Raw genomic sequence first — 27,638 nt, 5'->3', positions numbered from 1 at the left:
CATATTATCCTTGTCATCACCTACGCTTGTTTACCCAGGAAGCCTCGCTAAGCCTCAAGTCTCTTCTTCAGGAGGGTCCTGCCAAGTTTTACGTGGTAGGAGGCGATGTTGCTGCTCCTGTGTGTCATCCCAATTGAGTAATTTGCAGGTAATTTTTCAGAAATTGGATGTTTGGCCAATACCACGCCGAGGAATGGCCCTCTAGTGCTGGTTTGTGTTCTCCGATTTGGCCGCTTAGAAACAACGCGACTTCCTAACGGCAACACAACTTTATCCTGAACCTGCGTTCATATGAAATCATCTTCACAGGCGTTTCCCCGCGCCTCCGATTAGCAGGGTTGGCTACGTACGGTGCGAAAGACATACGTGCATACGTACATCGTGCCCTGCAACCTGTGACGAACCGCGAACAGAGCTCAGCGTGGATGTTTAAATACGTGTTGAGTGTTCAAGTTGCTTTACTCGCATCTAAACGATGTCTTCAAAATCACATTTGAGCTGAGCTGATTTATCGTGCACCACTACTCCATGCTTTGCTCAGTCTGGAGTCCCGTGAGCTCCTTGGGGCCCTGCGCCTTTGCTTAGTTTGCTTATGCCTTGCTCCACCGCCACTGCTAATAGCCGGTTATCAAATTACTACCTCCACCGTGAACCTAAGAACCTTACCTCCCGTCCCATCTACTGTGCGCCGTTAACATGGATGCGCATGTAACTTGCAGGCTCTCTGCTTCAGCACCAACTGGTAGGAGGGTTGATTCAACCCATCATTCATTCGGGGTAGATAAAATGAGTACCGCTCTGTGGCAAAGTCAACATCGGTGGTCCTCTGGACCTACTCGCTTCCGCCATAGGAATATTAGATGAGCACCGCTTCAATGCTCGGTTGAGCCAAAAATTCAGTCACTTTTGATTATTCAACGGCGGCACCATTGCATCATAAAAGTGTGGTCAATTTGAAGATGGAGGTCACCATCTAAACTTCTCAACATCCCTCCCAAAGTAGAAATGGATGGCATTGCAACTAGATTCCTATTCATTTCATGGGGGTTTATTTATTTCCTTAATGCAGTACTCTGCATTCAAATGGATTGAGTTTGTTGATAGCCAAGGAATTGTCCATAGAATCCCCATTCATATGACTGAAAATTCCAATCTTCGAACAAATGGGAATAGATTTGCATATCCACAGTATGCTACGCTGAGCCTGTTATAATTGCGCGTAGGTACATTGAGATTTGCTTACAGAAAATCATCCATTGAAGAATAAGAATTTCCGTATGAATCTCCCAGCAATCAATGGTGGACAAGGCAGAATGACAATGCTGTGATGCATCTAAATGTATATATAGTCATTTCTGCTATAACGAGTCTTTCCAAAACACGAATTGTATATAACGCGATGCATGTATTAGGAAGCATTTTTTTCTAAAGCGACTTCTGTATTTCCCTTTTTCTTGGTCTTCCTGCCTATGCCTTCACTCCCCTCTAGCAAATTCAAAACTCTTCATCCCGGATTATGTTTTATCTTCCACATCACACCCTTGTCCAACTCCATTGGCTTCCCGTCTACTAGCGCTGTTTATTCGAATTCCTCACCCTCGTTTACAAATCGCTCCATGGTTCTGCCCCACCCTATCTCGTGTCTCCTATTTCTTATTACGTCCCACCTCGGCCCCTGCGTTCACAATCTCTGTTATCCCTCACTACGCCCCCCCCTCCTCCTCCCTGTGCTCAGTCACGTTTCTGCTCCTTTTCCCTCCTGGCTCTCCTCCATTGGAATAAACTCCCACTCCACATCAAACAAGCAACTTCACTCACCATTTTTCGTTCCACCCTTAACACTTATTTCAAGAGCGTATCCCTTCACTACTTCCTGTCCTCATCCTCAAAACCTTAACGATTCTCCCCCTTTTCCTTCTAACCTCGCTCCTCCCTCTCCCTATCATCGCCCTTCCTTGCTATGCCTTCCCTTCCCCAATACTCAAATCCCATCCCTTTTCCCCATCAGCCAATACGAATGTACCATTTTTAATTCGCTTTGACGAAAGCGCTATATAATATCTTAGATAAGATAACGCGATCGAGTGACCATAACTACATCACGCGAGTAGGAACAAGCAGTTGTGCGGCTGCCTCAGCGTAACATCACACAGGGCGGGATGTTGTTTTGTTGATTATAATGAGTGGCTTAGCGACTAACACTGTAACATGTATTTTCACTAATTTAATTTTGTATTATTAATGAATCAATGATTCATTTATTCTACGCGATCTAAACAAAAACCTATATTATGGATGATATTCGTCGCGAAAGCCTACGTGTTAAACTGAATCAATGATTATTATATTGTGATGTTTCTTCAGAAACGCAACTACCGCGTTATAGGAGAAGAGAATGTATGAGTGTCGTTTAAAAAAAAAGTCAATTAGGCAGCAGGCAGAGAAACACTTGAGCCAATAAACTGTAGCATAATTACTTGAACATGGCGATCAGCAGGTTGAGCAGCAGGATGTTGGCAAACAGCAGGTAGAGGCAGGTGAGCAGGATGGTGAGCCAGTCTACGCCCAGCACCGGACACCTGGGCTGGCTGGTGTTAATGCCGTTGTTTGTGCACGACGTGGTGTCAAACGTGGTACCTGAGAAGTCACCGCTCACAGAGTGAGATTCGCGTTCGAGACACGGCTAACGAACAGCAACGACGTTCTCTCCGCTCTAACGGTGCTCGCGACCGCTTTTAGAAAACGTCAAGACATTTGATACATTTTCACATGCGTGCACATTTTTAGGTGGATTTGTTGTATTAAATTAAATTAAACACCACTATATTGTACAGGGTGGAGTGGTGGCGAGGTGTTTAGCGCACTGCACTGTGAACCTGGCTCACCCGAGTTTCCTGGCTGCTTGCTCCCGCGGGCGGAAAGAGAAATCTGAACCTGTCCTGCTCCAGCCTCCCTTTCTCAACCCACACTGACCAGCACGGTGAAGTATGGTCGAACAACCCACATGACTATCAGGGGCTGGGGAAGCCTTCATTCAGCAGTGCATTGACACAGTGCTGTAAATGATTATTTTATGAATAGTGTTTATACGAATTGAACTGTTTCGTGACAGCTTAGGTGTATAGTGGAAAATAATGAACACAGTAACTAGAGTTACATTTCTCGCATCCATGACATCCCTAACAATGCTGAGAATGTTTTACTGATGTAAAAATATTGACCATGCAGAGACGGCCAAGTAGCTATCTTGAGGGATGGAGAGAATGCCTCTGATTGGGTGGAATGGCCCCTTCCTTTTGGTAATTTTGTCCTCCTTTGCCTTTATATATTAATGCTCCCATGCCAAAATCATCAAGCCTGCCAGGCTCACCAAGAGCGATGCTTGTTATTCAACTTCTGACTTGTTTCTGCTAAGTAGGAGCACGACGCAATGACATCAATTATCCCTCACCCCCTCTGCCCCTTCTGTTTATGCGACCATCTGATGTGATACACTAAATCCCTGCGTTTTCACTTTCACAAAGTTTTTCTTTAATGGAATGTTTTTAGCTTAACACGCACCGCACCCGCTATAACGCGTGTCTAGTGCGTGATGGACTACTCGCTATAACGAAAGTCTAGCATGTGATGGACTACTCGTTATAATGAAAGTCTAATGCGTGATGGACTACTCGCTATAACGAAAGTCTAGCATGTGATGGACTACTCGCTATAACGAAAGCCTAGCGTGTGATGGACTACTCGCTATAACGAAAGTCTAGCATGTGATGGACTACTCGCTATAACGAAAGTCTAGCGCGTGATGGACTACTCGCTATAACGAAAGTCTAGCATGTGATGGACTACTCGCTATAACGAAAGTCTAGCGCGTGATGGACTACTCGCTATAACGAAAGTCTAGCATGTGATGGACTACTCGCTATAACGAAAGTCTAGCATGTGATGGACTACTCGCTATAACGAAAGTCTAGCATGTGATGGACTACTCGCTATAACGAAAGCCTAGCGTGTGATGGACTACTCGCTATAATGAAAGTCTAGCATGTGATGGACTACTCGCTATAACGAAAGTCTAGCGCGTGATGGACTACTCGCTATAACGAAAGTCTAGCATGTGATGGACTACTCGCTATAACGAAAGTCTAGCGCGTGATGGACTACTCACTATAACGAAAGTCTAGCATGTGATGGACTACTCGCTATAACGAAAGTCTAGCATGTGATGGACTACTCGCTATAACGAAAGCCTAGCGTGTGATGGACTACTCGCTATAACGAAAGCCTAGCGCGTGATGGACTACTCGCTATAACGAAAGTCTAGCGCGTGATGGACTACTCGCTATAACGAAAGTCTAGCGTGTGATGGACTACTCGCTATAACGTGAGTCTAGCGTGTGATGGACTACTCGCTATAACGAAAGTCTAGCGTGTGATGGACTACTCGCTATAACGTGAGTCTAGCACGTGATGAACTACTTTTCTGAGCGACATGGGTGTTGGCAGCGTTGTTCGGTGATGCTGGAAACTGGTACTGTAGTACTGGTACTGCAGTACTAGCCATCTTTCCCTCACTCACTTTATAGTCAAATAAATGACTGTCACACATAGCGTAATTTTAGAAATACTATATCAACACAAAACATCTAAAACGAAACTTGTAAAAAATGTACTGTAAAGTAAAAACAACAATGGAATGGCACCCCTACCTTCACTATTATTTATTACAGGAAAATCACTCCACCCACTTAACACATATTCACTTTACATGGCAATTCTCAGGATCGCAACCCCAATGCTAAGCGGGGACTCGCCGTATACATGAAAAACTACGGCCTAACTTCTAACCAAAAGGTCACACGCGGCACTGCTCAACATTGATCACGCACTGTTGATGCTCATGGAGCCAGACCCGTCTATACCGAGTTTGTTGGAGGTCATCAGTGACTTTGGCCAGGCCTTGGAGTACAAGCTGTATGCTAGTGAGTCATTAGTTCAGTGGTAATCCCTCTGCATAAATTGGACCAAGGCTGGTGCCCAATCTGATGGAACTAGACATCCATGAAACACATGGGGGTTTGTATTTCTAGTCTCAAAGAGTCTAAATCAGAATAATTAACTCTCCAGATCAGTGGAACTCTCTGGAGCTGCATCTCATTGGTTGTTCAAATGTAGTAAAACAAATGACACTGCCCAGAGCCCTGTGTCTATTCGAATTCTTCTGACACGTCTCCAGGCCTTGTTACATCCTGTCTTCTCATCATTTATGAATAATCGTATGACTCGTATTGGCTGTAGATCCCTCCACATTACTAGATCCTAAAGGGGCTTACGCCTCAGGGATTCTCACAAGCGCTTTCTTGCTACTTGAACTGTGTTATACAAATTGTACAAATCTGTAGAATCTCTCAAGAGGGATGGGTGGACCTCTCGTCATTGGCTGGGCTGCTCTATTCCCATTCCAAAGATTGGCCAAAAATCTCCACATCTTCTCTGGACTCCTTTGCAGTAGCCCTCGTCCAAACTGGGCCAGAGGAGAAGGCATCGTATCCAGGAAGCCACTTGTAGCAATGCACATTTAAATAATTTAGACTGATTTTTTTTTTCTCTGGAACTGCTTCTTGTGTTTAGTTTGTTGCCGATTAGCGCGGTTGGGTACGTTCAGTGTGAAAGAAGTAATACAACATACAACGTGAATGCTGCACGTACTGTCAACCCTGGTGGGGAACTGTCCGAAGATGAGCAGGTAGGGCTGGTAGACGACTCCACGAAAGATCCAATCCAGCCGCTGTTCGTTGAGGATGAGAATCCCCTGAGTGGCCACTCCGTAGGCCACCACCCACACGCCCAGCAGGAACAGGAAGAAGAAGATATCCTTTACCTAAGGTGGGATGTTTAATACAAAACAAAAAACACCCAGATGCACAAGTGTTACCACTGCACCAAATACCCCGCTGCGCTGTCTGCAGGAAATTATGTAATAACTAAACAAAGAGATAGCAGAGTGGGGATAATGATAATATGAACAAAAACAAACGCCATGTGAAATGAGTTATCTAAACAAATGAAAAACAACTGTTGGAGCGATACAACAGGAAATCTCAATCGATAAATATATCTAGTGTTGAAAACAAGCTGAGATCAAAATTATAAAAATAAAGAGGTGAGTGAGAGCACGATTGAGTGCTTTTGGAAAATTAAATCTGATAACGAAAAGTATCAATTGTACATACGTACATATGCCACATTTATTTGATTTTGATCAACCTTTCCGTTCATGATTAACATGAATGGGCACCACGGTGGCAAGATATTAACTACCTCACCTCGTATACAGGAGTACATAGGTTCGATCGTTCGACACCTGTATATTTGGAGTTTACATGTTCAACCCTGTGGTCTGGGGGATTTTTCTCCAGTTGTTTAGATTATTTGGCAGTTTTAAATTTCCACATGATAAGCCACTTTGTTGAGCTATCACTTGTTGTCAGGTCACTTCTGAAAAAGAGCTCGATAGCTCAGTGGGCCTGATCTGGTAAAATAAAAAAAATGTGTTTTGTTTTAATTTAGTTTAACCGGCCTAGTACTGCACCCACCATGCGTTTGACAATAATGATCTTCGGCCCTAGGGTTTTGTTGACGGTGAAGATGTGCATCAAGCGGAGACAGAAGACCATGTAATCCACACAGAGCACGGAGCGGCCAGCCTGGAATGTCGATTCGTTGATGCTGTTCGGGATGAGCCTGTAACACCAATACACGTGCCATGGCTAAGGCATACAGGTCGAGCTCATTGAGTACAATTTGATTAATTATGATTTGTTTAAATTTCCCTGATCATTTATGTGCTGGAAACTCAAAATAAACGGTTTAAAACTCGACAGTAAGAGAGATGGTTGCGAGGTACAAAAAACATTCTGCCAACGGTTGCTGCGGCGGGAATTATTTGGAGTCATTCTTTTGAGGTATTGGGTTTTTGAATCGATTATCTTGGGCATAAGTGAATGTGTGCAGTGAGAATGTTCTACACAAGACACTCCTAGCTGCCTGTGATTGGTGCATCGTTAAACGACACAGATATGACCGGATCATTACACGGCCTAACCCTAAAAATGTATTATGAATCAAAACATTGGCTCTGAAAACTTGCGTGCTAAAATGTCTTTGATGAAAGAAGAATAGGCTTTACCCTTTCCGGCAATAATATGGGAGATGTTAAGATGTTCAACCACCAAATAAACACACCTATTGCAAGGCATCACATCTGCATTGACCACACATCATGCTTGTGATAAAACATGCCAAAAAACGTGCTTTAATAATAATGTATGCATTGTCTTTGAAACTGATTGGCCTACACCAGGGACAGGCTCCTTTATGGCCTTTTCTCACCAGTGTTAGACTGGAGAACAACGCCAAAAGGCGAACAGCTGCAATTTTTTCCTGGAAAGGGTGAAGCCTATTATTTTTTCATCATTTTGATACCGGCAAAAAGGGTCTCATGGATTAAAAAATATTTCTGTTGTGTGCCATTCAAAACAAACTCAAGTGATGAAATACTGTTTGACAGATAAAGAGCAAACCAAGAAACATATCACGTTATCACGAACGTTTCAGATGAGTGGTGGCCAATAAGAGGTTTAAAACACCATATATGCACGGGAAGATGAAAACTCCCCTGGAACACGCATTGTTTGGTGACCTTGAAAAATTGTAATCGGCCCGGCAATCGACTTATGTCGCTCTTCCCTGCACAATAAGAGCATAAATGCGTGCCGCATCGTGAGTTTAATTGTACAGAGTAAGCCGCACATGTCGTTGGTTCGTCCCACCTGCATATGACTCCGATTGTGAAGAGAAGCAAAGCCAGAATGTCGATACGGTTCCAGATGTCTTTGATGTAGCGGACTGCAGCCTTCCATTGCCCTGCTTTCTCTGGGTCAGTGAAAACCTGCAGAGCAAAAGCATCGTCACACGACAGCTGTGGACAGGTGTGGAATGTCATGGCAATGCGGTGTATGGCTGCCCCAGTACGTCAGGGTGGGCAACATTAATGTGAATGATAGGATACACATCTAATGCAGCCATCTTATGTTATATTTTTTATAATGCTTCTTTATCCAGCAAGGTCGAACCGAGTGTCAAGACTATATTTCAGGAGGGTCCTGCCAAGTTTTTGCAGTAGGGGAGATGTTGCTGTGTGTAATCCCAATTTTTCAACTTTGGGATGTTTTGGTATCTCGTACGGTTTTTTTTTGCTTTAGGATGGAAACCGAAGATCCTGGAGAAAACCCATGCAGAACAGGGGGAGAGAGCAGATACAAACTCCTCACAGAAAGGTGCCCGAGTCTGGAATTGAACCCAGGCACTTCTTGCTGTGAGGCACAAGTGTTACCACTGTGCCACCATCCTGCCATCCCTAGTGTAAATGAAGCTGTAGTGTACATTTAGATTTACAGTATCGCTGACTATTTATAGGGTGAAACTGCAATTCATATGACGATAAATGTAGCTTTATTAACAACTAAAATTTCGGCGGCCTACACCCAACTTATTCTGACTCCTACGGAGGACTACTCAGCGGCTCGCGCCTCGCCTGTCGCCCCCACTGATGTCCTGTTCTCTCCCCCCCCCCCAATGTGTGCAGATACTACTGACTCTATTGTATGTTTGGTGTGTCGGCGGCATGTATGAAACATTTGGGGGTGAGGGAGCTAATTATTATTTTTAGGGGGCTGGAGTCGACAATTTTTGTAAACCTGTTGGTTTATTTTAGATTCAGGCCTTCTGAAAGGCTCTTATAGTTTAGTTGACAGACAAATAGACACATGGAACGCCGGGCTTTTATAATAGATAGGTGACCTCTAGTTAGAGCCAAAAAGAGACCAGAGGTCCCCCAACAACTCACAAACAATAACAGATCACGACATAGTGTGGGATATACTTATGCTAACGCAATTATGCTGACGTAAACCAAGGTGGGATGCACGCGATCCTAAGGGGTACAAGCGCCGCACGTAATCGTCACCTGACGCAGCTCCTCCAGGATGAGCGACAGGACCCAAGCGTAGAGGACGTACTCGGGCCAATCGGGCGTATACTGGAAGTCCATGATGATCACATAGGCGAAGAGCCATAGGAAGATGAAGTAAGACACCACGTTGGCCCAGAAGACTGTGATGGGCGCCGTCCAAAAGTTCCGCCAACGCTGGAACACCGTGATAGTCGGAGAGCGCTTGCTCACCACATTCTTTATGGATGCTGTGGGCAATGACCTGTTCAACAAGTAAACATCGACACACACAAAGACAAACAGAGACTGTTTGAGCAAGTGCTGTTAGCTATCTTACAGTTACATGCTAATTTCTCACGTTAACATCAATAGCCCCGGCCACTTCTTTATGACCCTTGAACTGCACCCATTTCAAACCTTTTAAAACAGTCTTCCTCAGCAGCAGACCATGCTTACCCACCTGATGACGGACGCTTGTGTTGCGCCCGAAACGTCGTGATTTATTTTATTTTATACCTACGTGACTTTACCGAAAGAACCAAAGAGTATGCTGTTAGCTAGTAGCACCTATGAAGGCCAGCATGGCACAAGAGGGGATGGGTGGCCAACACCAAGCCTGACCGCCTTTGTCTCCCCAGTGGCGATGTTTACACATGACACCAGGTACTCATTTGAGGCTGAGTCGACCTAGGGGAGGCCCAGGACCGGTTCAGATAATCGTCACTGGTGTTGGCCATGAGCGGGAATCAATCTCGGGTCGCTGGGTTTGTAGCCCAGTGTACTAACTGCTACACAACCACTCCTCTCATACATACAAACATACAGACACACAGACAGACAGGTGACCTTTACAGTGACCGTTGCCCACGGCTAGGCGCCGATTACAGGTGCTATAATTGATATCGTACACCGTGCGATATAGTGTACTGCAGTAAGCATTGCCATTTTATACCAATTTTAACGCTTAGAATATACCGCGTAATCTAATTCTTTTAACAATAGTACATGCTATACTAATGACATTGTTAATGGTTTGGTGACACAACAAGGTTGGCATGTACCCGGGTCGTCCATTATTATCGTTTTCCTACGCTCCCACTAAATGCACAAAATGGTGTGTGAGAGTAAATGGATGCAAATTATGAAAATGATTTACACATAATTTGCTTTTATACATTTACGGTAATCTTGATTTGAGGTTTTCGTGACTGCAGGAATCCATACTCTTTGGTTATTTCGGTAAAGTCACGTAGGTAGAAAAATAAAATAAAACAAAAAATAATATATCACGACGTTTCTATCGCAACACAAACGGTCGTCCAGCAGTATAACTGCTGAACCAGCGAGAGAGCTGTTACAACAAGGTTATATATGTGGCAATGGGAAAGCAAGCGGGGTCTGAGCTGGAAAGGAATTCCATCCCCGGATGCAAGCACGTCAGTTGTATTAATGAGGGAGATGAGGAAGAGAGAGATTAGGGAGAGAAATTAGCATGAAATGAGCTTCCGTCGCCGCATAAGAGTATCATCCCCACATATGCACAACAGCAGTGTCCCATTAACACATTTCGTTAAACTTCCTGCCCGTGGGCAATAACGGTCGCCATACCCTGGCTTTCCAGGAGACGGCAGGGCAGCAAGTGGATTATTTTCCATCGGTTTCTATTTGTGTAGGGGATGGAGTTTTACCCTCTGCGTATGCGTGGGTTTTCTCCGGGTGCTCTGGTTTCCTCTCTTGTGTATAAATGCTCATTAAATTGGCTGAAATCATCTTCATATACAGAGGATCGCAGAGCTTGGGTAATTGTTGGTAGTTTTGGCTGCTGCCGTCCCACTCGTCTGTGGTTCCTCATGCCTCCGGGTCGTTCTCTCTCTTCGGGAGTGAGCAAATACGATGCGATTTACAAGCCTATGTTAGGAATGGTTATTGTACAACAGAGCATAAGCATTTTCGATGGTCTTACAGGTTGTGTTTCCCCGTTTCCTCGTCTGAGATCGGCTGTGCTCTGCTCCACGCGGAGCTGACTTGGGAAATCCGAATTTTCTGCATCTCTTGCTCCTCACTGCACAGAACAAGGGAGGTATGGCCATGGCAAGTGCACACACTCAATCTCTCACGACATCTGTCTGATAATCACTTTTCATTCATGTTTCACGAAAACATATTCTTATGGTTAAACAGCAAGAAGTTCACTGAGAATGTTCACATGGCAGACTTTAATGAACTTTAAGAGGTTTCCCTCAAGGGAAAACCTTTGGTCCATTACACAGTACTGTACATGACATTAGTTGAGATTTGCTTAATTAAAGTGTACTTTCTGTATGGATTAAATCTTAAGTTCAAATGTCCAAGTGTTGTAGCATATTTGGACAAGCGTGACATGGCGAGCCCCCACTGGCAGCCCTCAATCAATGGTTGGAATTCCATTTTATTATGGCAGGGGCCAGGACCTCTGTAGAAAAACCGCAATAGATGATGATGTATTTCAATGTAAGCAACGACAGCAGTCAGCAGAATGACATCATCAGTGAATTCCATGTGAGGGAGGTGATGACCATGTTGATTCTGGCAGGTGACCTGGCACGGAGGTCCAGGGAAGAACCGATGATATCAATAACCGCATTGCCTAAGACAGGTGTACAGTCTACACTAGACAGTATAAACTACTGTAATACTACTGCTGTAATAATTTATTGTTGTTATTTATCCCAACCCCTCTTGATTAGCAAATAGTTTTCCAATTGTGCTATCGGCATGAGGCCATGTGCGTGCGTTCCTAGTTCTGGGAGAGCAGTGCATCACATCTTAACTGAGAGAGGCCTGCAGAAGGTGATGTCGTAGAACTACTTCTGAGGATCCTTCAATCGATCATTTATCCACACCATGGGTACTGCATCCTCGCATATGTCCTTTGCCATGGAGATATTGCATGGTAACCAAGTCGTTTGCTTATTTCACAAAAAAACATAATTTTTCCCAAATTAAGTAAAATTCTATATATTTAGAGAACCAAAAAATGTCTGTACAAAAGTTGCAAAAAGCTGTCACTAAACTTATTTATTAGTAAACTTTATTTTAATCCAGGAAAGTCTTAAGACTCTTTTTTCAGGAGGGTCCTGCCAAATTTTGGCAATAGTGGGTGATGTTGCTGCTGTGTGTCATCCCAATTGAATAATTTGAAAGCAATTTTTCAGCATTGGAATGTTTGGCCAATACAAGTTATACTCTTTGATTCTTTCTGTAAAGTCACTTAAGTGACGTAAGTGACTTTACCTACGTGACTTTACCGAAAGAATCAAAGAGTATGGATTCCTGCAGTCACGAAAGCTTCAAATCAATACCAGTTATGTTGTAGAGGCGGTCCTTACTTTTACGACGTTACAATACGTTCCTGGAAACCCCGTTGTACATTGGAATGTCGTAAATTGGACCCTATTTTAACATATATGTAGTAACATCGGGGATGTCACTGTATGGTGCCGGCAAGGCTTGGCGAGCACTGGGATAGTGTGGGCACCATGTACAGCGTGTGGTGGGGGCTCCCACGAGGGGGAGTGCGTGAGCATCAGCCCATGGGCAGGGTTGGTTGACCCCGTAGACACGTGATCCGGAGTGTCCACACAAGGGGCCCCAGGTGGGGGGGCTAGTGGGTGATTACGTGTCCGGGGCGTGTAGTTAGCCAAGTTGTATCTGGTAAAGGGGCAGTTACCCCTTTGTGTTACAGTGTCACAATAAATGTGTTGCCTCTAAAAGGAACAACGTCTGCGATTCAGTTGGACTCACTATATGTATACTCAAGGGTTTAATAGGTACAAATCCACGAAAACACTTGAGAATAACAAAAGCTCCACTCCAATGTCGGAAACCAGACTGACTCTGTTCGAATGTGTTTGGAATCGTGTTGGAAGATGCAGCGTAAATCAAGTATCTGCGTCGTAAATTGATCCATGGTGACATTAAATAAACGTCGTAAATGTGGATCGTTGTAAACCTGAGACTGCCTGTATTAAGCGGTTTTTTTCAGTTCTGGGAGAAAACTGGAGAACCCTGAAGAAACCCATGCAGAACAGGGGGGAGAACACAGAAGACGCCAGTTGTAAATCAAACACAGGCATTTCTTACTGTGAGACATGTGTTACCACTGCACCACCTAGCTGCCGCTGTGGGTGTACATGTGTGGGCACTGGCTAAAGTACCTGCCTGGATATTTTGTACCATCGGACACTCTACCCCCACAACTCCCAATTGGTGATAGGGCAGTTGTGGAGAAAGTGGAGAGTTTCCCATACCTGGGCAGTGTGCTCATGACCGGTTCCGGTTTAACAGCAGAGGTCTCACTCCGAATCAATCGAGCGAAAATATCTTTTCATCGGTTGCGTAACGCTGTGTGGAAGCTACCTGGTCTGTCACTCCGCACGAAGCTTCGGATCTTCTCAGCCACAGTTATTCCCTCCCTTCTCTATGCTTGCGAAACGTGGACCCCCGAATGGAACATCTTCGCCGGTTTGAAACTTTTAGGCTGTCCTGCCTACGATCCATCCTGGATTTAACCAGGCTGGATTGTGTGAGGAGCTCACAAATCCTTGAAAAGTCCCATCGGTGAGCTCCTCCGGCAGGCAAGGCTGCGTTGACTGGGTCATGTAGCCCGCATGCCCAGCCACCCCATTCCTAAACAGCTTTTGTTCGGCCGGACAGAGGGGGCTGAACGGACGCAGCATGGGCTAGAGAAGAGATGGAGTGATGGAGGAGGATGTGGAGCTGAGTGGACTTGCCGATGACTGGTACCAGTGGTGTCAAGATCGGCCTCTGTGGAGGAGGCTCGTGGTGACGTCACCGCCACTTAGTGGCGAATGGCGGTTGTTGTTGCACTGGCTAAAGTACCCACCTGAATGTGATGATACGAGTGTAGATGAGCAATGGGAAGATAATGCACAGAATGACTCTCCAGGTCTTCAGGTCCACAGACATGCCACCCCACCAGATCTGGGTAAGCAGGGCCTGAGAAAGAGATACAGTCAGTGCACTCCTGCCACACTCATGCACACGTCCACACGCACACGTGTTTGCCACAAAGTAAACGCGTGTTTTAGACGTGGAGGGTGATCGGAGAGTCTATGGCCCCCATTCCATCGCAGTGGTACCGTGATCGGAGGTGAGCCAGAGCACGTTGGAGTGCTTTTGAAAAATGTAAATCTGATAACGAAAAGCATGAATTGTAAATGCGTGCATATGGTGCATGTTTTCGATTTTAATCAACCGTTGATTATTTAAAATGAGTGTGAATGGGCGCGACAGTGGTGAGGCGTTAACTACCTCGCCTGGTATACAGGAGGGAGTGGGTTTGATCCCGACCCTGACGCCTGTATATTTGGAATTTGCATGCTCTCCCCGTGGTCGTGTGGATTTTTCTCTAGGCCCTCCGGTTTTTCTCTCCACATTCAGAATGTTTGTTAAAGAGTATTTGGCTGCTATAAGTTTCCACATGATAAACCACTTCGTTGAGCTATCCTTTGTGGACAGGTTGCTTCTGAAAAAGAGCTGTATAGCTCAGTGGGCCTTACCTGGTAAAATAAAAAGTTTAAATGTCTTTTTGGCCCTGCTAAGTTCACTCTCCTTAGCAGCAGGCCACAGTTGTTATGGTGGCCGCCCACACAGCAGCTTGTCTGCCCCCCCCGCCCCCCAAATCGAGAGGAGCTGGAGCCATGCCTGAAAACGCATGTTGCATAATTAATTTTGGATGCGGCCGGTCTTGCTTCCAACAATCAGAGCTATCGCAGCCCTCCAGAGAAGGAAATTATTGGAAGTGCACGGTGGCCGACTCCCTTGCCCCGTGACGATGGCTCGGTGCATGGCGCTGGGTACCTGCACTCCACTGTGGGAGAAGAAGCTCTTGTTGTTGGCGTGGTAGGCCATGCTGAGGCACGTCGCGCCGCCCCACGAGTGGAGCTGGCGAATCAGCAGCTTCTGCGCCCGCAGCTCATCGTCCTTGTAGCACTCGTCCAACAATCCTGCTTGACCGCCGCAGCCGCCATCACAAACGCCACACACGCGTGTCGAGCACACGGCACGCGAGTCGACGCCGTTTGGTTTCATTTTCAAAGCAGCGTCTGATCGTGGGATGATCTTAGACGGCGGGAGTGCACTGTGACACGGATGCAATGGCTGTGGCTAAAGCGCAAGATTCGTGCACTCGATTAAGAGAGAGACGTGCGGTATTGTACCGCGCACATGTTCCCTGTGCTGTGCGAGACAACCCAGCTGCCCGTGTGCTGCTGCTTTACGAAAGGCACCACCAGAGAATACAAAAGTCAGATCTTATAATCTTTATTTATCTTTATTTATCATGGAAAAATCGGATGAGCTAGAAGCTATTTTTCACCCAAAACTGATTTTTGTGTTTCCTTCCCCACACCTCCCATGAGCACGGTTGGCTACGTACTGTGTGAAAGTTCAAAATACATGCATATGATATATCTAACGTGGGATAGGGGGCGGCCACGTTTTCTCAACACTTTGAGTTGGTGGTCTCAATGATCAAATGGCCACAAGTGCAGTTCTTTTGAGCCTGGTGGTCTAGATAAAGGCAGGGTGGGGCGCTGTGCATGCTTGTGTGAGATCCGGCGCACCAATGGCGAGCTGCTCGTAGTTGTCAGCCTGAGCCAGCATGTCGCTCGTCCGGTCCGAGTCGTCCTCCTCTTGCACCATGGCCTTCAGCAGCTTGCTCGCCATTAACGCCGCAGCCATGCAGTCCTTGCCCTGCCGGGAATAACACCGCTGCTCGTCAGGGCACCATCATCTAGACCACCAACTCAAAATAACTGCATGTGCGGCCATTTTGTCATTTTACCCGCCGTCAACATTTCTCTGCTTCTAAATGTCATACGAGTGATTGGTTTATTTACTTTAGGTACAATAAAGGCTTCAGTAATCACGCATCGGTCTATCACTCATGTGCAAAAGGTAACTTTATTTGTCATGTTTTTTTGTTTAATATGTAAATGATGAGAAAATCCATTACGGTAGAAAAACATAATGCAGCTACAAACAGATTTAACAACACACAGATGTGTGCAGCGCTGCCTGTTCAAAGTTCTCAGCCTTATCCATATATGGCAGCAGCGAAAATGCATGTCTGTACAGTACTGATGAGTTCAAATGAGGATGAAACCGGGCTACAGTTGCGTCTTTGTTTCACCGCTGCCCACTGGAATGACCACACTTCCGCAGCTCTCTGAGATGGTGGTCTAAATGACAAAATTGAAACAGACAGTTCTATCCATCTGTTGGTGTAGACAAGGCTGATGGCTTATGGATACACAATGCTGCAGACCTGTGTGTGTTGTTAAACCGATTTTCTTGTGGAGCATATTCTCTCATGCCTATAGAATCACCACCTTCAGGGTTTTCACACCAGCTCCACTCACTGTGTTGCAAGTAACTGTGCTGCACAGACAAAAGCCAGATGGTGGTGCTGGCTATGCACGCTTGTAATCCAGCACCGTGGAGGCAGCGGCAAGGGTTGGTGGATCGCCACACAATTGTTGTTAAACTCCCTTCCCCGTGCTGATCGAGATGCCATACCCTGACTTGTCAGAAGATAATACAGAAAGTAGACTAATCACCATTTGTACGGGGATCGATCGGTTTTCTCCAGGTGCTCCAATTTCCTCCCACTTGTATAATAAACACAACTGATCAGTAATTGGCTGAAAACATCTTAAAATAAAAACCCAATGCTCTCTTGGATAAATAAGTATATTATTATTTTTACAATGACGTGTTGCTATGGTTAATTATTGTATGCCTGCTTATCCCCACTTCATAATTGCTCATCGCGTGCATTGTACATTTTTTATAATGTTAATTGATCCAAACTTTCTCACACACAATGCCAAGGAATGACATATCATTTATCTGTGATGGAACTGTTACAATTGAGCTAACATGTTTTCTGATTAAGAAAGCGCACTTTTATTTTAGGGGTGCCACGGTGGTGATATTTTATCTTTCTCTCCTGGTTTGCAGGACATTGGGGGTTCGATGCCGACCCTGACATCTGTATATTTGGAGTTTGGATGTTCTCTCCATGGTCACGTATATTTTTTTCTCCGGGTCCTCTGGTTTTTCCCTCCACATTTAGAAACATGCATTTAGACTATTTAGATGATGTTGCTGCTCTCAATGTCCAAATGGCAAGCAACTTTGTTGAGCTATCATTTGTGGCAAAGTCGCTTTTGAACAATACCTCAGTGCGCTTTGCCTGGTAGGATGGGGATGGTTTAGGGTTTTGTTTGTTTGTGTTTAGGTGATTTGTTTACCTTTCTTGTACTTTGCACTCCTATCACGTGTTTTTGTGTTGTTTGTTGTTGTTGTAACGTTCTTACCCTCCCCTACTGGACATCTGTGAAAATGAGATTAATAGCGCATCGGATTCCTCCAGTCGAAATAAATATTCTGATTCTGATTCAATGCGTGCCGTTATCTGTGAAATTGTTGTTGGCTAAGGGACCATCCATAAATGATGTCACGCGATTCTGGCCGATTTTTGACCCCCCCCTCGCCCCCTCGTCACACGGCGTCACAAAAAGTCAGACCCCCCTCAAATATGACGTCACAAATCTCCCCCCAAACCATATTTCCATTTTGAAAATAAAACATGCTTCAAATCACTTTAAACTACTGTATTATCATTGCAGTGCGTATTTTATGTGGCGCTGCACTCTGATGTTGTAGAAGAAAACACGTATTAAAAAGGAGGCATTGTAAAGCCGAAATTTAGCATAAAATTCACTTTAAAATATTCAAAGTCTAACTAAAACTACAGATGTTCAGAATATTATATTGAAATTATCTTGTAATTATTCAATATTAAAAGTATTATAACTATAAAAAATACTTGAAACTTTGTAGTAGAACGAAGCAAAATGGAGAATACAATTATAACAATCACATATTCATTCCACAGAATGAAAAGCCCTGGTAGAATAATTAAAATCAAAATGTTTAATAACAATAATTAAAAAAATTTACAAAATTTATGCTTCTCCATTCTGCCATGGAGAAACAAAATGCTCCTTCATGGAATAAATAAAAGGTGACCTTAGTAAATTTAAATAATCAAATAGTTAATGAAAATTCATCTAAATTAGTGTTGTGATAACAATTCTATTTAATTAAGTAGAACGTGTGGTTTATATTTATTTAAAGTTGCGCATTTTGATGTGACGTCACATTTTTCAAACCCCCCTCTCCCCAACTCGTCACACATCGTCACAAATGTCTGACCCCCCCTCCCCCCCTAGGTGCGTTACGTCATTTATGGACGGCACCTAACCGACACACGGACGATACGTATTTGGCTCTCACCTGACTCCAAAAGAAGTTGGCGAGCTCCCTGCGATTCAGCAGCACTGCCCAGATAAAGAGGTCACGCTCAGGGTCAGGGCAGTACAGCTGCCCTTCATTGTATGTTTGTCCTTTGAACTCCAATGACGTCCCACCCTGCCAAACACACGCATTCACATCACACGCTGCTCTTACCCCATACTCTGTGGGGTTAAACATCTGTGCTACATTCGAGTATGATTAAAAATTACTGCGCTCGTTTACTTAGGCACGCCTCACTGAGTCTCAAGACTTTCTTCAGGAGGGTCCTGCCAAGTTTTTCGCAGATGGGGGCGATGTTGCTGTGTGTAATTGACTAATTCCCACTGGAGTAATTTGCAGGAAAATGTTCATCCAGTTGGATGTTTTGGCCGACACCAGTTTACAACATACACATCACAAGCCACATATGGACACCTTTCAATGTACATCTGTGACAAAGAGCTTGACAGCTCTTCGGATTCCTCCAGTCGAAATACAAAGTTCTGATTCTGATTCTGACCTTGGTGGAGCCTGTGTTCTTGCTGCTGGGCGACAGTTTGGAGAATCTGGACATCTTGTTCCCGTACAACATGGAGGTGCTGTCGCCGAGCAGCTCGCGGATCAGCAAGGAGATGTGGTACAAACTAAAGTGGTTCATTCGCTTTGGCGCCATGGGCAGCGTGGAGATCCATCTCCTGTGTGGATCCGCGGGGGATTTCTCGCCCTCGGAAATGCGCCTCAGCAGAATGTGCAGCAGGGAGGAGGCGGGAGCCCCGTTGTAGAGGGACTCGAGGCGGGCCCAGGTGAGGTACTCCCTCAGGATCAGGCCATGCTCCACAAAGAGGGAAATAAACTCGGGCCGGTTCTCCAGCAGGGCAGCATCCATGACCTGCTCCAGGTCGCCTGTCTAGCACGGGGAGACGTGGCGTGACACGAAACTCAAATTGGAACTTCGCGGCCAATTCGATCGCGTGGCTTGTTTGACTATACTTTGTATGTACGTACGTATGTTGAACTTTTTTCGCACCGTGCGTAGAAAAACATGCTAGTCAGAGATTAGCACGCTGGCCTGTGTGGGTTGAAGTGTGGGGTCCCAGGACTGGCCCAGGTTATGTTTTATTATTATTAGTATTGCACTTGTTTACGCACACAAAGTCTCACTTGAGTCTCAACACTGTTTTTTTTCATAAGGGCCCTGTCAAGTTTTTCACAGCGTTGCTATGCGTAGTCCCACTTGAGTAATTTGCAGGTAATAGCTGATACCAGTAACATTGTGTTATTTAAGCTATGGGAGGAAACTGGAGAAAACCCATCCAGAATAAGGTGATAACATACAAACTCCACACAGAACAGCACCGGAGTTGGGAACAAACCCCAGGGCCTTTTTTGTCCCGAGGCACGAATGTCACCACCTCACCACCGCGCTGCCGCCAAAATTTCACTCGCCGCTGACATTATCCTAGGCCAGGAGTCAACCTCGGGCCACCAGGGGTCATCGGGGTAGTGTGCGGGAATCCTTCCATCACGCAATGTCCTGCACGTAACCACACCGTGGCTGCAGTGTGAGGGAGGTAGCGATGTTTTTTCCACCAGTATTGGGATCCGCGAACTGATGGAGCATGACCGTCGTGGCCCCGTGGTCGCGTGCTCGGTCGTTGTGAAGCATCCCGATGCAAGGCAATGTCCCGAGGCTGTCACATTTCGTTTACCTGCCATTTGCGGTCGTCGGTAAAAATCTCGCTGGTTGCAATGTCCACACGGTTCCAGGCCAAAGCTAGTCGCAGTTGGTGGTCACAGCTCTCCTGGGCTTTGTTGGCTTCACCTCTGCTGGCTGAGATGCAAACCACGACCATGGCGCAAGCGTACGTACCAGTCAGTAAAGCTCAACAACACATTCGTCAACAACACCGTGGCCTGAAAAAATAGGAAAATACATATATATACAGTTAGACCTCGCTTAGCGTGACCCCGTTGAAAGCCGATTCGTTATGGAGCTCTTCGGCCTCGATATAATTCGTCCCAAAAAAAATAAACAAATTAAAACATCAAAATAAGTGAGTGAAATCATGCACTGGCACTGGCCGAGGAAACGCACCCGCCCCCGTCATTCGCTCAGCCAATGAGAGCGACGAACGCTCTCAGCCAACCAGATCCCACCTCCCACAATTTGATCATCACGATTCGTAGTCTTGATTAAAACAATTTTAATCTATATATTGTTTTTCAATGTTAATGATAGTCTCAAGGCTCCACCGAAAATAAACCTCACTACAGACATTTAGACTGAGGGCATCACTAAGACGCTGCCTTGTAGGAGTACAGTAGAATGCACTCATGAGTACAGTGCATAATACTTACTGATATAATAATTTATTGTATTTATTTAAAAAAATTACCACCTGTATTATCGGTGGTTATTGCGGATACCCCCAATGAAGCCCTCATATTGCTAACACAAAATAAATAACACTGGAATTCATCTCCATGTAAATAACACTGGAATTAATCTCCATGGAGGAGGTCGCGGTGGCGGGGAGGAGGCCGCGATACACTCACACATCATACTCTTACTAACATTGACTCACTCACACATCATACTCTTACTAACATTGACTCACTCACACATCATACTCTTACTAACATTGACTCACTCACACATCATACACTCACTAACATTGACTCACTCACACATCATACTCTTACTAACATTGACTCACACATCATACTCTTACTAACATTGACTCACTCACACATCATACTCTTACTAACATTGACTCACTCACACATCATACTCTTACTAACATTGACTCACTCACACATCATACTCTTACTAACATTGACTCACTCACACATCATACTCTTACTAACATTGACTCACTCACACATCATACACTCACTAACATTGACTCACTCACACATCATACTCTTACTAACATTGACTCACTCACACATCATACTCTTACTAACATTGACTCACTCACACATCATACTCTTACTAACATTGACTCACTCACACATCATACTCTTACTAACATTGACTCACTCACACATCATACTCTTACTAACATTGACTCACTCACACATCATACTCTTACTAACATTGACTCACTCACACATCATACTCTTACTAACATTGACTCACTCACACATCATACTCTCACTACCATTGACTCACTCACACATCATACACTCACTAACATTGACTCACACATCATACACTCACTACCATTGACTCACTCACACATCATACTCTCACTACCATTGACTCACTCACACATCATACACTCACTACCATTGACTCACTCATCTTACTCTCACTACCATTGACTCACTCATCATACTCTTACTAACATTGACTCACTCACACATCATACACTCACTACCATTGACTCACTCACACATCTTACTCTCACTACCATTGACTCACTCACTCATCATACTCTCACTACCATTGACTCACTCACACATCATACACTCACTACCATTGACTCACTCACACATCATACTCTTACTAACATTGACTCATACACTCACTACCATTGACTCACTCACACATCTTACACTCACTACCATTGACTCACTCATCATACTCTCACTACCATTGACTCACTCACACATCATACACTCACTACCATTGACTCACTCACACATCATACTCTTACTACCATTGACTCACTCACACATCATACACTCACTACCATTGACTCACTCACACATCATACTCTTACTAACATTGACTCACTCATACACTCACTACCATTGACTCACTCACACATCATACTCTTACTAACATTGACTCACACATCATACACTCACTACCATTGACTCACTCACACATCATACACTCACTACCATTGACTCACACATCATACACTCACTAACATTTACTCACTCACACATCATACTCTTACAAACATTGACTCACTCTCACATCATACTCTCACTACCATTGACTCACTCATCATACACTCACTACCATTGACTCACTCACACATCATACTCTCACTACCATTGACTCACTCACACATCATACACTCACTACCATTGACTCACACATCATACTCTCACTACCATTGACTCACTCACACATCTTACTCTCACTACCATTGACTCACTCACACATCATACACTCACTACCATTGACTCACTCACACATCATACACTCACTACCATTGACTCACACATCATACTCTTACTAACATTGACTCACTCATACACTCACTACCATTGACTCACTCACACATCTTACTCTCACTACCATTGACTCACTCACTCATCATACTCTCACTACCATTGACTCACTCACACATCATACACTCACTACCATTGACTCACTCACACATCATACTCTTACTACCATTGACTCACTCACACATCATACACTCACTACCATTGACTCACTCACACATCATACTCTTACTAACATTGACTCACTCATACACTCACTACCATTGACTCACTCACACATCTTACTCTCACTACCATTGACTCACTCACTCATCATACTCTCACTACCATTGACTCACTCACACATCATACACTCACTACCATTGACTCACTCACACATCATACTCTTACTACCATTGACTCACTCACACATCATACACTCACTACCATTGACTCACTCACACATCATACTCTTACTAACATTGACTCACTCACACATCATACACTCACTACCATTGACTCACTCACACATCATACACTCACTACCATTGACTCACTCACACATCATACACTCACTAACATTTACTCACTCACACATCATACTCTTACTAACATTGACTCACTCACACATCATACACTCACTACCATTGACTCACTCACACATCATACTCTCACTACCATTGACTCACTCACACATCATACTCTTACTACCATTGACTCACTCTCACATCATACTCTCACTACCATTGACTCACTCATCATACACTCACTACCATTGACTCACTCACACATCATACTCTCACTACCATTGACTCACTCACACATCATACACTCACTACCATTGACTCACACATCATACTCTCACTACCATTGACTCACTCACACATCTTACTCTCACTACCATTGACTCACTCACACATCATACACTCACTACCATTGACTCACTCACACATCATACACTCACTACCATTGACTCACACATCTTACTCTCACTACCATTGACTCACTCACACATCATACACTCACTACCATTGACTCACACATCTTACACTCACTACCATTGACTCACTCACACATCATACTCTCACTACCATTGACTCACTCACTCATCATACTCTCACTACCATTGACTCACTCACACATCATACTCTCACTACCATTGACTCACTCACACATCATACACTCACTACCATTGACTCAATCACACATCATACACTCACTAACATTGACTCACTCACTCATCTTACACTCACTACCATTGACTCACTCACTCATCATACTCTCACTACCATTGAATCACTCACACATCATACACTCACTACCATTGACTCACTCACACATCATACTCTTACTACCATTGACTCACTCACACATCATACACTCACTACCATTGACTCACTCACACATCATACTCTTACTAACATTGACTCACTCATACACTCACTACCATTGACTCACTCACACATCATACTCTTACTAACATTGACTCACACATCATACACTCACTACCATTGACTCACTCTCACATCATACCCTCACTACCATTGACTCACTCATCATACACTCACTACCATTGACTCACTCACACATCATACTCTCACTACCATTGACTCACTCACACATCATACACTCACTACCATTGACTCACACATCATACTCTCACTACCATTGACTCACTCACACATCTTACACTCACTACCATTGACTCACTCACACATCATACACTCACTACCATTGACTCACTCACACATCATACTCTTACTAACATTGACTCACTCATACACTCACTACCATTGACTCACTCACACATCTTACTCTCACTACCATTGACTCACTCACTCATCATACTCTCACTACCATTGACTCACTCACACATCATACACTCACTACCATTGACTCACTCACACATCATACTCTTACTACCATTGACTCACTCACACATCATACAATCACTACCATTGACTCACTCACACATCATACTCTTACTAACATTGACTCACTCATACACTCACTACCATTGACTCACTCACACATCTTACTCTCACTACCATTGACTCACTCACTCATCATACTCTCACTACCATTGACTCACTCACACATCATACACTCACTACTATTGACTCACTCACACATCATACTCTTACTACCATTGACTCACTCACACATCATACACTCACTACCATTGACTCACTCACACATCATACTCTTACTAACATTGATTCACTCATACACTCACTACCATTGACTCACTCACACATCATACTCTTACTAACATTGACTCACTCACACATCATACACTCACTACCATTGACTCACTCACACATCATACACTCACTACCATTGACTCACTCACACATCATACACTCACTAACATTTACTCACTCACACATCATACTCTTACTAACATTGACTCACTCACACATCATACACTCACTACCATTGACTCACTCACACATCATACTCTCACTACCATTGACTCACTCACACATCATACTCTTACTACCATTGACTCACTCACACATCATACTCTTACTAACATTGACTCACTCACTCATCATACTCTCACTACCATTGACTCACTCACACATCATACACTCACTACCATTGACTCACTCACACATCATACTCTTACTACCATTGACTCACTCACACATCATACACTCACTACCATTGACTCACTCACACATCATACTCTTACTAACATTGATTCACTCATACACTCACTACCATTGACTCACTCACACATCATACTCTTACTAACATTGACTCACTCACACATCATACACTCACTACCATTGACTCACTCACACATCATACACTCACTACCATTGACTCACTCACACATCATACACTCACTAACATTTACTCACTCACACATCATACTCTTACTAACATTGACTCACTCACACATCATACACTCACTGCCATTGACTCACTCACACATCATACTCTCACTACCATTGACTCACTCACACATCATACTCTTACTACCATTGACTCACTCTCACATCATACTCTCACTACCATTGACTCACTCACACATCATACACTCACTACCATTGACTCACACATCATACTCTCACTACCATTGACTCACTCACACATCTTACTCTCACTACCATTGACTCACTCACACATCATACACTCACTACCATTGACTCACTCACACATCATACACTCACTACCATTGACTCACACATCTTACTCTCACTACCATTGACTCACTCACACATCATACACTCACTACCATTGACTCACACATCTTACACTCACTACCATTGACTCACTCACACATCATACTCTCACTACCATTGACTCACTCACTCATCATACTCTCACTACCATTGACTCACTCACACATCATACTCTCACTACCATTGACTCACTCACACATCATACACTCACTACCATTGACTCAATCACACATCATACACTCACTAACATTGACTCACTCACTCATCTTACACTCACTACCATTGACTCACTCACACATCATACACTCACTAACATTGACTCACTCACACATCTTACACTCACTACCATTGACTCACTCACACATCATACACTCACTAACATTGACTCACTCACACATCATACTCTTACTAACATTGACTCACTCACACATCATACTCTTACTAACATTGACTCACTCACACATCATACTCTCACTACCATTGACTCACTCACACATACACTCACTAACATTGACTCACACATCATACACTCACTACCATTGACTCACTCACACATCATACTCTCACTACCATTGACTCACTCACACATCATACACTCACTACCATTGACTCACTCATATTACTCTCACTACCATTGACTCACTCATCATACTCTTACTAACATTGACTCACTCACACATCATACACTCACTACCATTGACTCACTCACACATCTTACTCTCACTACCATTGACTCACTCACTCATCATACTCTCACTACCATTGACGCACTCACACATCATACACTCACTACCATTGACTCACTCACACATCATACTCTTACTAACATTGACTCACTCATACACTCACTACCATTGACTCACTCACACATCTTACTCTCACTACCATTGACTCACTCACTCATCATACTCTCACTACCATTGACTCACTCACACATCATACACTCACTACCATTGACTCACTCACACATCATACTCTTACTACCATTGACTCACTCACACATCATACTCTTACTAACATTGACTCACTCATACACTCACTACCATTGACTCACTCACACATCATACTCTTACTAACATTGACTCACTCACACATCATACACTCACTACCATTGACTCACTCACACATCATACACTCACTACCATTGACTCACTCACACATCATACACTCACTACCATTGACTCACTCACACATCATACACTCACTACCATTGACTCACTCACACATCATACTCTTACTACCATTGACTCACTCACACATCATACTCTTACTAACATTGACTCACTCATACACTCACTACCATTGACTCACTCACACATCATACTCTTACTAACATTGACTCACTCACACATCATACACTCACTACCATTGACTCACTCACACATCATACACTCACTACCATTGACTCACTCACACATCATACACTCACTAACATTTACTCACTCACACATCATACTCTTACTAACATTGACTCACTCACACATCATACACTCACTACCATTGACTCACTCACACATCATACACTCACTACCATTGACTCACTCACACATCTTACTCTCACTACCATTGACTCACTCATACACTCACTACCATTGACTCACTCACACATCATACTCTTACTAACATTGACTCACTCACACATCATACACTCACTACCATTGACTCACTCACACATCATACACTCACTACCATTGACTCACTCACACATCATACACTCACTAACATTTACTCACTCACACATCATACTCTTACTAACATTGACTCACTCACACATCATACACTCACTACCATTGACTCACTCACACATCATACTCTCACTACCATTGACTCACTCACACATCATACACTCACTACCATTGACTCACACATCATACTCTCACTACCATTGACTCACTCACACA

The 27,638-nt window shown here is 44.0% G+C and overlaps 1 protein-coding gene across 2 annotated transcripts in view; it reads right to left on the bottom strand.

Moving 5' to 3' along the window:
- The window catches only part of TRPM2 (transient receptor potential cation channel subfamily M member 2), a 64,683-nt gene that overhangs the window by 16,863 nt on the left and 20,182 nt on the right, over positions 1–27,638 (bottom strand). For both annotated transcript variants that reach the window (XM_032946561.2, XM_032946560.2), the window contains 12 exons: positions 20,086–20,207; positions 18,897–19,283; positions 18,377–18,511; positions 15,637–15,766; positions 14,873–15,018; positions 13,896–14,008; positions 10,974–11,072; positions 9,026–9,272; positions 7,830–7,948; positions 6,594–6,741; positions 5,707–5,878; positions 2,478–2,637 (listed from right to left, as the gene is read on the bottom strand). In XM_032946561.2, the coding sequence (XP_032802452.2) occupies positions 2,478–2,637; positions 5,707–5,878; positions 6,594–6,741; positions 7,830–7,948; positions 9,026–9,272; positions 10,974–11,072; positions 13,896–14,008; positions 14,873–15,018; positions 15,637–15,766; positions 18,377–18,511; positions 18,897–19,283; positions 20,086–20,207 (1,978 nt within the window). The remainder of the gene's footprint in view (positions 1–2,477; positions 2,638–5,706; positions 5,879–6,593; positions 6,742–7,829; positions 7,949–9,025; positions 9,273–10,973; positions 11,073–13,895; positions 14,009–14,872; positions 15,019–15,636; positions 15,767–18,376; positions 18,512–18,896; positions 19,284–20,085; positions 20,208–27,638) is intronic.

Source organism: Petromyzon marinus, chromosome 4 (assembly GCF_048934315.1).
Source record: "Petromyzon marinus isolate PM22_M1 ecotype Great Lakes invasive population chromosome 4, UKy_Petmar_22M1.pri1.0, whole genome shotgun sequence".
Lineage (NCBI taxonomy): Eukaryota > Metazoa > Chordata > Hyperoartia > Petromyzontiformes > Petromyzontidae > Petromyzon > Petromyzon marinus.
This window is presented reverse-complemented; position numbering and strand designations above follow the sequence as displayed.